The sequence below is a fragment of the Pollachius pollachius genome, assembly GCF_949987615.1.
Source record: "Pollachius pollachius genome assembly, chromosome: 14".
NCBI lineage: Eukaryota > Metazoa > Chordata > Actinopteri > Gadiformes > Gadidae > Pollachius > Pollachius pollachius.
The window spans coordinates 5,271,282-5,284,785 of NC_136947.1; the positions used below are offsets into that span (position 1 = coordinate 5,271,282).

General features: G+C 45.4%; 1 protein-coding gene across 1 annotated transcript; it reads left to right on the top strand.

The window, feature by feature from the left end:
• Positions 1-1,960: 1,960 nt before the first annotated feature.
• Positions 1,961-13,077, top strand: LOC307085692 (schwannomin-interacting protein 1; the record flags this gene model as incomplete). Its single annotated transcript, XM_079750558.1, has 7 exons — positions 1,961-1,990; positions 3,857-3,966; positions 10,024-10,144; positions 10,784-10,996; positions 11,933-12,056; positions 12,428-12,521; positions 13,026-13,077. 7 exons carry the CDS (start codon positions 1,961-1,963, stop codon positions 13,075-13,077), a joined length of 744 nt encoding a protein of 247 aa, XP_079606684.1.
• Positions 13,078-13,504: the final 427 nt, after the last annotated feature.

Here is a 13,504-nt window from a genome sequence, read left to right on the forward strand (position 1 = left end):
GCAGCACCACCACGAGCACGTGGCTGATCCCCTGCAGCACCACCACGTGGCTGATCCCCTGAAGCACCACCACCACCACGTGGCTGATCCCCTGAAGCACCACCACCACCACGTGGCTGATCCCCTGAAGCACCACCACCACGTGGCTGATCCACTGAAGCACCACCACCACCACGTGGCTGATCCCCTGAAGCACCACCACGTGGCTGATCCCCTGAAGCAGCACCACCACGTGGCTGATCCCCTGAAGCAGCACCACCACGTGGCTGATCCCCTGAAGCAGCACCACCACGTGGCTGATCCCCTGAAGCAGCACCAGCAGCACGTGGCTGATCCCCTGCAGCAGCACCACCACCACGAGCACGTGGCTGATCCCCTGCAGCAGCACCACCACCACGAGCACGTGGCTGATCCCCTGCAGCACCACCACGAGCACGTGGCTGATCCCCTGAAGCACCACCACGAGCACGTGGCTGATCCCCTGAAGCACCACCACGAGCACGTGGCTGATCCCCTGAAGCACCACCACGAGCACGTGGCTGATCCCCTGAAGCCAGACAATTTTGTCAAGTACAAAGACCTTCCTTTTGCAGCATCTCTCGTTTACCAACACAAACATCCAGCCGGTTCCCCACATATAAGGTCTGGAGACTCCCCGGGAGTATATCCTTATGCTGCATCCAACTATTGGGATGCCGCCGATTGGTTATCCTTCTACATTAAGCAAGGGCAACCTCCTGGACAGACCTGATTTAAAGTAAAGAAGCCTTATTTATAAGTTACGTTTTAATTCATCTTTTAAGAATTTACTTTTAAGAATTTACATTTCTTTACTTTCTTTCAGGTGTTCCCGGTACTGTGACTCAATAAAAATGATTTTGACTAAAACCATAGTTGGCAGTTTTCCTATCTGTGTAACGCATGTAAAGATGAATTGTAATTACCAATGCATTGAGCAGTTAATCTTTTATTTAATCTTCGATTTGAAAGTTTGTGCCTATGTCTGCTTAGCTTGACATAATGCAAGGGATACTCGTTTATAAAATCAAAAGCATATTTGACAACATGGTTGCAGTCAAGCCAGCATAATAAAGTACTGCCTATTCTACAAACCAGGCATCACTTGTACACCGCAAGGCCATCAATTGCCTTGCTTGGGCATTGCTCTGAATGACACTGCAAGCCAAATGTGTTATGCAGAGGGCAAGCTCCACTGAGTAATTTATTTTATGGGTCAATGCACTGGAAGCCTTTGTGAAGCTGAGTTCTTTAAGGCAGAATGTAGCTTTTAAAACGCGGTTTATGCTGGATTAGTTTGCACACGAAGGTGCTTTTACATTCATAGTTTGCTTTGGTCTCTAAAGCATGATGGTCGCCCATGCCATACAGCGACCATCACCACATGATCCTGCTTGCTATTAATGGTGTGCCTTTCTGAGTTAGATAAGGCTGAGAGAAGGCATGAATTAACAATGAGATGACAGCGACTGTAGCTCCCACATGGACTTATCGGCTACACCCATCTCTCTCCTCGGCCCTGATTTCTCCATTCTCCTCCCATTTGTCCCCGCCCACTTCTTCTTCTTTGCTCAGTCACCCTCCCTCTTCATCTCCCTCCCCCCTCTCTCCTCCCGCACCATCCCTCTCCATCCCCCCCGCCCCCCCCCCCCCATCTCTCCCTCTAGCTCTTGGTCTCGCTCTCCTTCCTGCTCCGTGTTCTCTCCACCCACTCTCTCCATCCCCCCCACCCGTCCCTCTCTCCCCTCTATCACCCATTTCCACGCTCTAGCTCGCTCTCCCTCCTCCCTCTCTCGCTCTCTCGCTCTCTCGCTCTCTGGCTCTCATTCGTGGTGCTGCCGCACGTCGGCCAGTCTCCTGGGTCCGGCTTCACTGCAGTGTGGAGGGGGGCGGGGGGGCAGAAGAGGCAGGGCTCTCCATCTCCGTGTGATGCGCTGAGAAAATGGTGCACCAGGAGAAACGCGTTTACCAGGTGCGTTGACTTGACGCGTTGATGTCTCTGTGTACATGCCGGTATCGCGTTGACTTGAGACGTACATGGATGTTGAGCTGCTTGTTTTGCGTTGGTTATTGCTACGGGGTGCGAGGTGCAAGGTGTATCACGTACGAGTAATGGAGGTGCGCATGTGAAGTGGGAACGTCTATGGGTGTGTCTGCCTGTATGTATAGCTGGTTGCCTATTGGTAGTGTGTATTTGTAAAATATGAAATAATTGTATCATGGCATGAATGATTGTGAATAAAATCTGCTGTTTTCTGTTTTCCAGAATTAATGATTCATATTAACCCGTTTTTTTATGTGTGTGTGTGTGTGTGTGTGTGTGTGTGTGTGTGTGTGTGTGTATGTGTGTGTGAGATAGAGAGAGAAACAGAGAGAGAGAGAGATGTCGGGTCAGAAAGACCCCTGCATGAGTAGGAGGCAGGACAGTGATTTGTGGAGCAGGGTTGTCCAGCCAGCTATGATTAATGACCGCACATCACACCACTGTCATGCGTCACAAACTGAAAATATAAACTAATTACACTGAGGTTGGGAAATTACAGACAAATTAGCAGGCAAATATCAACGGAGAGAAAAAATTTGGAAAAGAATGTGGGGGCCAACCATCCTGTTTGTCTTGGTCGGCCTGTCATTGTCTGGCAATGTATTTGCATCATTTTCCAGCAGCCATCATACGACAGTGGCCCTTTCCCATCTGTCTCTATGGGTAGATGCTCAGGTGGGATTGGCCTTCTGCGTTTTGGTCACACGCAGCAAATGATATTACTTCCACAAACTGACTGGCTGTTGAGGCATATTGTTACATTTAAACATGGGATTTCTAAGTAAAAAACAAGTTTGTCCAAATGTGTGGGTCCACCAGTTATATGTTAAACAGTAGTTCCTGCAAGGTACCTAGATGGAGTGTTATTTTATTAACACTTTAATGCTAATTAAAGGGCATTGGTTGGGGCGTTGGAGAAACAGGGATGCAGGTGTTACGGGTTGGCCTTCCTTCTTAACAAATAAAACCATTAAATACCCAAATTAACTTCTTACTGCTGAGTAGCACAACACTTTAAAGGTAAACGAAATGTGATGGTAGGCATCACATTAGCCACACACCATCTTGTTTCTCTTCCTCTCTAGAATAGAACGTAGTTAAATTATATATATATTATCTATTTTACATTGTGCTTTAAGATTATGCAACATTCATTATTTTTCCAAAAGAGAATTTGCACACATGAATATATCCTCTCTGCTTGACCCAGGTCATCTTTGCCAGGCCATTATTAGTTTGCACTACTCGAGACAGGTCAAAAGGGAAACACAGCTGATTGCCTATCCGGTGCTAGCTGTATCGGCTTGTGTTGCTTTGTTTGTCGGCTCCTTGTATTCAGCTGAGTGACTTTTTTACATCTACGTCATGAAAGTCTTGACTCGCTGTCAAATGGTTGCTTCCAACCTTCATCTTCCTGCATCCAATTCCCCAGAGCCTGCTCCTCACTCTCTGCTCTGCAGAGAGTGCTGTTTTCAGAACCCACATTCTGGTGTCGTTTTGAAACACTTTAACACTGTTTGTGTTATATTTACCCTGACAACTTCCGCTTTTTGGCACCAGTGAAATTAGCCAAACTGCAAGGCTATGAAAGATAAACATAATCTCTTCTACACCAAGGAGGTTCATTATTGTGGTCTAAGGCTGAATATGTTCTTTTTAAAAACATTAAAAGAAAGAAAGCATTTGCCGGTATTTCTGTGTATTTCTTCATATATGTCCTGTATGTAGGTCAAGTTATATTTTTTTTGATGTTTGTATAATGTTGCCATTTATTCCTCTGTCTCTGTCTGACAGGCCCAGCGCAATGAGAGAGAGTGCATCAGGCAGAAACTCGCCCTTGGCAGTTTCTATGACGACGAGCCAGTCATCTACACCAGCTGCAGCAAAAATAGCCAATCCTCCCGGTAGGCTTGGAGTGTGTGTGTGTATGTGTGTGTGTGCAATGAATGTAAGGAATGTTTTTTTTATAGCAGGAAATGAGAATGAGTTATTTTGATATGTTGTTAAAGGAGAATTTCACCGGTGGAGACATCAATCTGTATTGAAAGGGGGTCATATATATAGTCGAATAGTGACATAAATTTCTAATTTTGTGCATTCTTGACCGAGAAAAGGCAGACAGTGACTTTTTGGCGCTTGTGGATTGAAGACGACAACTCCCACAATGCCAATCAGCGTTTACTCCCTGAGGGACGTAACATAACAGCCAATCAGCGTTCACTCCCTGCAGTCCCTTTTTTATGAATTAAAGACTGCGTTTGGTTCTCTGACGTCTCTGGTACTTCCACAACATGTAAAGACTCGTAGTGGGGGTTATCTCGGCCAGAGTCATGCATGGGTTCGGGTATCCGACGGGTGACCCGCACGATTGAAATTAAACTGGTGAAAAATAATGTACTGTATCAGACACGGGTGTGGGTCGGGTCGGACACCTTAACAGGGCGGGTCGGTCGCCGAAACTGGATATGTTATTCAGGAGCGGAGGAGTCAGCTAAAACTGTCCACAGTGGATGATGTGCTTTTTCTGCACAGCAATCTAAAGCACCACGCCATACACCAGATAGTGTAATTCCCCGGCCTTCCATCTAATGTGCCTTATTTTCCTTCGGGTACGGGTCGGGCGTCGGTATCAATTTACAGCGGGTCGGGTGCGGAATATAATTTGCGGGTACGGGCGAGTGCGGGTTTGCAAAATAAGACGCGTGTATTGATTGTCGGCCATGGATGAGAAGGAATTGGGTGAAGAAACGTTGGCTTTTACGACTTCAGATTGATGTGGAAGGACCAGAGACAAGTCGTTTATTCATAATATCATCCAGAGGCACACACAGCTTTTGGTCGCGATATTGTATATTATATTATAGATGTCTATATATTATATTATATTATTTAGATATAGAGCTTCAAGTCTCCCGCCGGAGCTCCCGGAGTGTTCTAGAATATCTTACAGAACACGGCCAGAAGCTGTGTGCGCCGGACGATATTATGAATAAACGACTGAGTCTCCGCTGCTACATCATTGCTTTTTTAGCGCTCGTGTGATCTACCGGTCACACCGTTCACACCGGTCACACGGTAACGTGAAAATCCGTACCGTAGTACAAATTCACACCGGTGTACTCTCTATACCGTTTATACCGTACACCCCTAAGTCCCACCCACTGGCATTGACCTGTAATAGGTCTGTAGCATCAGTGGGTCCCACCCCCTAGGCGGGTTTGAAAATGAGGAGCGCTTGTAGTTATTTAGAGTCGTCCCCCCCCCCCCCCCCCCCCCTTACACTTCCTGCTTTAACTGACGCAAAAATCGATATTTTGCGTCATTCAAAGCAGGAAGTGTTAGAGGTAGATACGGATCTCTCCCTTCTCAGAGGGAAATTATGGAATGATGCCAGACCATTGAAAAATACGATACAAAGCTTAATGCAAATGGGTGAAGAAGTGTCCCTTTAAAGCACAGGGAATTTCTAACGGCATATGTTTCATTCATTACAAAACAATTGCATACATTTATTTGATATAACATAACATTTTGTAATATATATATATACTCCAAGCCATTTATTCTCAACTAGTGGGTCGCCAGGACACATTATTTGAGTTGGTCACAGAGCATGTGCCACACATGCGCGCGTGCACACACGCACACGCATAAAAGTAAACTCTGTGCTTACTTTGCTGTGTTACAAAAAACAAATGTTATCAACAACATTCCTAATGTGTGCGGCATTGCTTCATTTAATCACAAACAGAGCAAGCCAATACATAACAATGGCCGAAGCACAGGATCTGCCAACTAATTCCCACCAGACGCATACAGTAAAGCACAGCTACTGGCCGGGAGAGCTCCACGCTGGAGGGGACGTGATATCGTTGCAATTGCTTATTTTCTATCACTAGTTTTCGATTTTTCGTGGGGTTACGTGGGAATGCCGTTAACCCGCGTCCGAGACCCCTGGCCAAACGTTATCTTTAGAATGAAGCTCATGTTAATTCATGTTTCAATGGCTCGCTATGTCATCAATTATTGCAGCTAAACGGTTTTTAACAGTAGGTACACGAAGACATGGTTGGTAACGTCAATATTGGTCAATCGTTTTTTATTTTTGGGTTGTGACTTAATGACTAATGGAACATGTGTGTCCTGATGCTGCTACACCAGTTGAGAACCACCGCTGTAGTTTATTGATAAAAGACAACGCAATATTGTATTACGTACAGTAGAGGCCAGTATTGAACATTGTTCAGTCAGGACCATTACGTGCTTCTCACGGAAGCGATGACTGATGGGTTTTGGGAACAGCTCGGTGATTGGGGGTGCTGCTGTTTTCGGAGCGTTTTGTTCGAGAACTGACGCACCCGCCGTCTGGGGTGGCTGCAGCTGCTCAGTGGAACGCACCCAGAGGCTCCTCCTGATCTGATAGAAGAGAGACTGTTGATCTGATACACGAACTTGGAAGGGTTTGAGACCCGAGTTCTGTCTGGGTTAGAGTCCTTGAATCTGGGTTGGAGTCCCAGAATCTTGGTTGGAGTCCCAGATAAGGACCAAGTTCCTTTAGGTCGGGTTGGAGTCCCGACGTGGGTACCTGTGGGGACGTGGGGATCTGATCTTAAATACACTTTCTAAAATGTTTTTTTAACTTTGCATTCATTTTCTACCTATTTTACTTATTTGTTGCATATGATTTATTTTACTTATCTACTATTTTATTTTATTGTATGACACAGTTTATATGTGAAGCACTTTGAGTCTGCCTTGTGTATGAAAAGTGTTATATACATAAAGTTGCCTTGCCTTGCCTCCTGTCTGGAAATCTAGAGCGGGAGAGAGGGCATAATCATAGCCTCAACTTCATTTAATTGCTGCCTTAAAAGTCAATAATTCCCTGTGAAGCCACACTATTGTATTATAGGTCAATGCCCTGCTTTTCACATGTCATGAGAAAGTGTTGACCTGTAAATAAAAAGGAAGAGCGACTAGACTCATCTTTCGAATGAAACGATTGTTAACCACACTTTCTATTAAACTGGCACCGAACACGATGACATAATTTGCGGTCAAAACAAGGGAACTCCTGAGATAACCTCATATACACAAACAGCACTTAGTTAAAGATGTTTGTCACGAGAGCATGATGAACATCTTTAACTTTTTATAACTGACATATTCTCCCTGTTTTCTATAATTGATCAGCATGGGTGATAAAGTTATAAATTCTGGGCCTTTGTTATTATTTCCATAAAGGGCATGAAAATATATTTTTTTGAAAGTGTCTGGATTATGATTTCAGAAAAATGGATTCTGAAATCGGAGTAGATCGCTTGATCCAATCTTGGTTTAGATCTGGATCAAACTTTCAAAATGTGTTTTTTTCAAAACGTTTGAGTAGGATTCGATTACAAAAATCAGGATGACTCTGATCCCTTCAGAATGGTGCATTCAGGAGGATATCCAGATAATAATGTAATTAAACCTAACAATTTGTGAAATCAATCATTTTTATTTTGTAATATATATAGGCTACATTTATCAATATGTTCCACTTCATTTGTAAAATAATAGTCGGACACCTATTAAGCCTTTCAATACAGTAAATACAATCTTTTTGATTTTGGCCTATAAAAGACTCTGTAAGCTTCCTTTGCCAAACAAAGATGTCCCTTCTTAAACGAGAAACCGAAACAGCAGAAGAACAGATTTGTCTGGCAGAAGTAATCATTCTGACCCAAGAACAGCAAACCAATGTAAAAAAGCGCGTCTCTCGACAAATTAAGTGCTAGTAAATTTTATTTTGTTAGCTATTGGACATTTATTTGATGTGGGTTCTGACTGTTTAAAAAATGTTATGAATAATAACACTTAGTAACCCCACATAGACTCTGACTTTACATAGTCAGTAAACATTGTGATATGTAATCTGGTCCAATTTCGAGCACTGCAAATCCGGATTTGGTAAACCTGAAAGTTTGTTTCTGGATTAAGGTGATCCAATGCACTGTTGCTTTGAAAAACTGGCACAAAAGTAAGATGGATTACCTGTTCCTGGATAGCAACAGATGTGATTCACAAATCCGGATTACTATGATCCAGATAAAAAAAAACCGTAACAACTGGGACCAGGCTACTCTCGTTTGCTCTCCCTCTATAAAGTCTGACACTTGGTTCATATGTTCACCAAAATAAAATACATGTTTTTTACCAATCCTGAAAAATTAATCAACAAATCAGTGCTGAATTGGCCCTCTGAAACGAATCACGATTCGACATAGCAGCAGCGTTTATGTTTATGCGCTGCTGCTGGTGTGTTTCTTTGCTCTTATCATACTTCAAGACAGCCAGGTATTAATTCGGACACCGGTTTTATTTATGTGTGTATTACAGCTAATATTAGGTTCTTCTTGCATGAATGCATTGAAAAATAAAAAAATAATATTACCGCAAGCGGTGATTAACAGGGTCCGAGCAAAATTAAAAGTCAAGAACACACTAATTGAAGATATATAAATATGACAAATAATTATGAAGGAAAGATGTTGATGAAGTTGTTCCACTTAATGCAATACTGTGCCTCGGCTTTCAGGTGAGCTTCAAAGCAATGGCCGAACGTCATGTTCAGCATGCTATAATAGGGATTCAAACTCTCAACCTAAAGATCACCTGTACAAGGCATTATCCCATTGAGCCACTGATAAATCTCAACTGCAGTCTCATTCACATGGTCAAAATGTCTATTGATAAGCATACAACGTCCAGAAACCTCCAAGCACACATTTCCCTGTGAATCTTACGGTATAGGCTGCAGTACGACTTTTAAAGAATTTGAGGGGGAAAACCCTAATAACGGCCTCGATAATGTTCAACCCTGGATACGGCCCTCCTGGGGGAAAATAATTGAGGCTCTGTCGAACGCATAAAAAAAAAGGCACATGCAGATGAGCACATACTCCTACTGGGACTAATGCGATGACACAACCTAACCAGATAGTTGACCAAAGCCACTCACAAAAAAAAGACAGTGTCTAGCTCCCATGACGGCACTAGCCGCAGGCCACCGTTGATAACATTTCCATACTGAGATCTAGGGGTGTGCAGGGGGGGCCTTACTCTCTGGTTCCTGGCCACGCCCATTTCAGCTGTTTGAGGAAATGCTGCTGAGCTTGTGGTCCGGTCGATCTGAAAGGAGAACTAAGCCATGCAATCAGTCGGGGTCTCTGATTGGAGGGATCATCGACATGTAAGCCAGTAGACAAAAGGGAGCCTCCTCCCGGACAGACCCAGCCCTTGGAGTTTCCGAGCCTTTGTTTTGGGTGCCAGTGTTGACATTGCGGTTCTCACTGTTCTCATCGTTCAGTTGCACAGTGTTGTGACGGATGACACTGCCCTTTGTTTGGTGAGGTTTCTCTCGCTCTCTCCTCGCTCCCCCCCCCCCCCCCCCCCCGCCTTGCAGTGCTGTCATCAGTCTGGTTCCCTGAAGGAAATCTCTGCGTTATCTACCTCTTAATATACCACTCAATCTTTCTTATCTCTCTCTATCTCTTTATATCAATCGCTCCCTGTCTGTGTATAGCTGCCTTGCTCATTCTCTCTCTCTCTCTCTCTCTCTCTCTCTCTCTCTCTCTCTCTCTCTTTCTCTCTCTCTCTCTCTCTCTCTCTCTCTCTCTCTCACATCCTTCCGATCAAACTTGCTCAGTATGTTTCCATCTTTATTCAATCTTTCCCTTAATCTCACATACTTTCCCCCTGCTTTCCGTCTTGTCTCCCCCCCCTAACATATTATCATCAATAAAAAAAATATTGTAAGTGATACGTTCCCTTCCTGGCCGTTTACTGTTTACTGTCCCTACATTGGTGGTGGGCCCAACCACCCTGAACAAAATCGAGGGAATGACCTGACCAACTATTTTGGGATATGCAGTAAACTTGATTTTTGATCTCTTTTCCTTGTTTGCTTGTGTTCCCAGGCTACAGGGTGGGGCGAACCTGCAGGTGTGTTTGCTCAACGACAGCAGCAGCAGCGACAAGGACAGCGATGCTGAGGACAGCAGGACGGAGACCAGCCTGGACACCCCCCTCTCACCCATGGTACTGGGCCACACATGCTGTGCTTGTTTGTCTGTCTGGGTCGCTTGGGACCACCCGTTTCTTGGAAATGCCGTAATGGCCCTCATATGAATAAGCAACATTTCCTCAGCATGTCCCTGGAGGAATTTTATGAGTGGGCTTACGAAATATGTCTCGTGGAACCGGCTGGATGTCCTGAGAAAAATTCCAGATGATTGCTTAACAACTGTAATATTTATACACATTCATAGCTTTTTCTGTTAAGCATCAACAGAAATGCATGGCAGTGGGACTCCTATTCCAAGCAAGGGGCGAAGGGGGAATGCGTTGCAGCCAGTAGACATACACCTGCCTCCCGAGTTTGCTGGTAACCGCAAGGTTGCTAGTATGATCCCTGGCTCCTCCTAGCTGACTGTCGAGGTGTCCCTGAGCAAGGCACCCAACCCTGACTGCTCCCGGCGAGTTGGCTGTCACCTTGCCTGGTGGACGCCGCCGTCGGTGTGCGAATGTGTGCATGAAAGGGTGAATGTGTATCGCAATGTGCTTTGAATAGAAGCGCAATGCAAACGCAGTCCATTTACCATTTACCATATTGTGCCGTTACCATTCTCTCCCTCTAAGTCCCAAATCCTCCCTCGTTGCTCCCTGCCGTCCCCGCAGAGCAAGCAGAGCTCGTCCCTGTCCGACCGGGACACTGGCGAGGAGGACTCTGACCTGGGCACCCTGGACGACTGCGGGGGGTTCTGGCAGGTCCAACGGAGGCTCCAGGAAGAGGCCCAGGTGGCGCTGGCCCTGGCCCGGCCCATGGCCCGCATGCAGGTGGAAGTGGAGAGACAGATCCAGCAGCACCGACGCTCGCCTGTGGCCGACTTGGTGCGTCAATATTTGTTCAAATAATGCCCCTCGTTCTCTTTCAAAAGAAGGGGAGGGGCGAATGGAGGGACAGTCATGAGTAATCAAGTATGAATGTTCTTGCTGTTCATTGTTGTCTCGGATTCAAACGGTTGTCACATTCCCTATTCTCGTTAACCAGGGGCCAAGGGCAATGCCACATATTCCCACGCACTTCTCCAGTCTTTGAATAAAAGACTGGAGAAACGGAGAGTATATGTTTCAGAAGAACAGACACACAGGGACAGCAATGGTGAAGAATCAAGATACTCAAGATACTGAGTTAACTTTATAATATGTACAAGTTAGTATAGTAAAGTACAGTACTGCTTGCAATCAGCAACCTCCTCTCCTCCCTCTGTAAGTCTGTGTATACACAATCACACCCACACCAACAATCAGACACACAGACACGATTGTTTTGGTAAATGCTCAGTGAACAGTGGTGGTTCCAGGTATTCCTCATCTCCTTCATTGGAATAAATAAGTAAGTAAGTGTCCAGACATGCAGTTGCAGGATATGCGCTGGCTTTGTTGGCAGGAGAGTCGCCGCAGACTGTGCAGGAGGATTCCTGGACCTCTCTGGCAAAACAAACATACAAAGGAGGGAGGAAAGAATCAACATTTTTTTCGTACACACAGTTATACTTTTTTTTTTCATTTCTTTTGAAAGTGCTTTAAACATACAGTTTTTCTGCCTTAATGTAAAGGAACCTTCTGGCTTAGATCTATTTGACCATTGTAAATGTTGGTTTTGTAGCGAATCTATTTTAAACTCTGTCAGGGGGTCAGGTTACTGAAAGAGAATGGACACCCTTGGAACGTTATTGATTAGATTCAAGTATTCCACCATGTTGTGGTTTAATTGTATTTGATGTCTCTGTTCTTCTTTCTTCCTCGTTTTGTGTGTGTTGGCAGCTGCCCCACCTTCCCCATATAAGCGAGGGCTTGATGAAGAGGAACCTCAGGAGAGGAGACATGAGGGACATGAGTCTTGGACAGCTGCAAGTCATCACAAACGACCTGCACTCCCAGATACAGGGTGACTTCAATACAAACACACACACACACACAACTCACTCACTCACTCTTTCTCTTTATTTCTCTACTTTATTTCCCTTTCTTTATTTCCCTCTCTCTCTCTCTCTCTCTCTCTCTCTCTCTCTCTCTCTCTCTCTCTCTATGTCTCACCTTCAGCCAAAGGCAAATAGACAGACACACACCTGCACACACCGCACGCACATACCGGTGGTGTAACAGAATACAATTTTGATTACAATTATTGATTAATTCCCTCATGTAATCTTCTGTGGCACCACTTCACACACAACGTCTTCATTGGTGCTGTTGTCCTTCGATGGGTGGAGGTGGAGGGTAGTCCCACGCCCTGTAACACTGGTGCCTGTTCTCTAGCCTTCAACGAGGAGCTGGTGCAGCTGTTGCTGATCCGGGACGAGCTGCATGTAGAGCAAGATGCCATGCTGGTGGACATAGAAGACCTGACCAGGTCAGTCTATCTGTGTGCCTTCCTGACCACTCGCTCTTTCTCGCTCTTTCTCTCCCTCTCTCTCACACTCTGTTTTCCGCTCTCCTCAATCGCCCTCTCTTTCTGCCTGTCCTTCTGCACATCAGTCTGTCTCCCTATGTCAATCTGTTACGCTGTCTTGGTGTCTGTATCTTTGTCTCTGTCTGTCTGTCTGTCTGTCTGTCTGTCTGTCTGTCCCTCTGTCTGTCTGTCTGTCCCTCTGTCTGTCTGTCTGTCTGTCTGTCTGTCTGTCTGTCCCTCTGTCTGTCTGTCTGTCCCTCTGTCTGGGTGTATTATTCGGTTGGTTTGTCTATGAACTGCATGGGTGTCTATAATTCAGTTCAGAGGTCTGTCTATCTGCCAGGTTCATCTCTTGGCCCGTCTGTCTTTCTGTCTGTCTGTATGTGTACCTTTGAGTCTGCTCTGGTAAAGTTGCAGATAAGTCCACATCTTGTGTTCATCGTTGCGTTCTGCTTCCTGTGACAGACACGCCCACACGCAGCAGCGACACATGGCCGAGAGAGCTGCTTCCAAGTAACCCACCACTCATCGTCCAGGCCTGCCCCGCACACCACCCCTACCACCACCACCTGCCAACCACCACCACCACCTGACCACCATCACAACCTCCAACCGCCCACCACCATCACTACCACCACCGCCACGCAGCACACCTGAAGAAAAGCCTTCTGTACTGACTGTCTCTGGAATATGAATGCATCTTGTATCACCATCACATGCACGCGCACTCACTCACACAGACACGCACACACTCTCACACAGGCTGAACTGCACAGAGGAACAAACAGCTATGTGACTCATCGCTATGTAATGAGGTGAACGGGTAGAGGCTGAACCAGAGATTGTATAAAGGGAAGGTTAAGGACGGATGCATTAGATAGAATTAGTTGAGATATTTATTTCTATTTCTGGAAATGTTGCTTTGTCCTCACAGTACAACAATA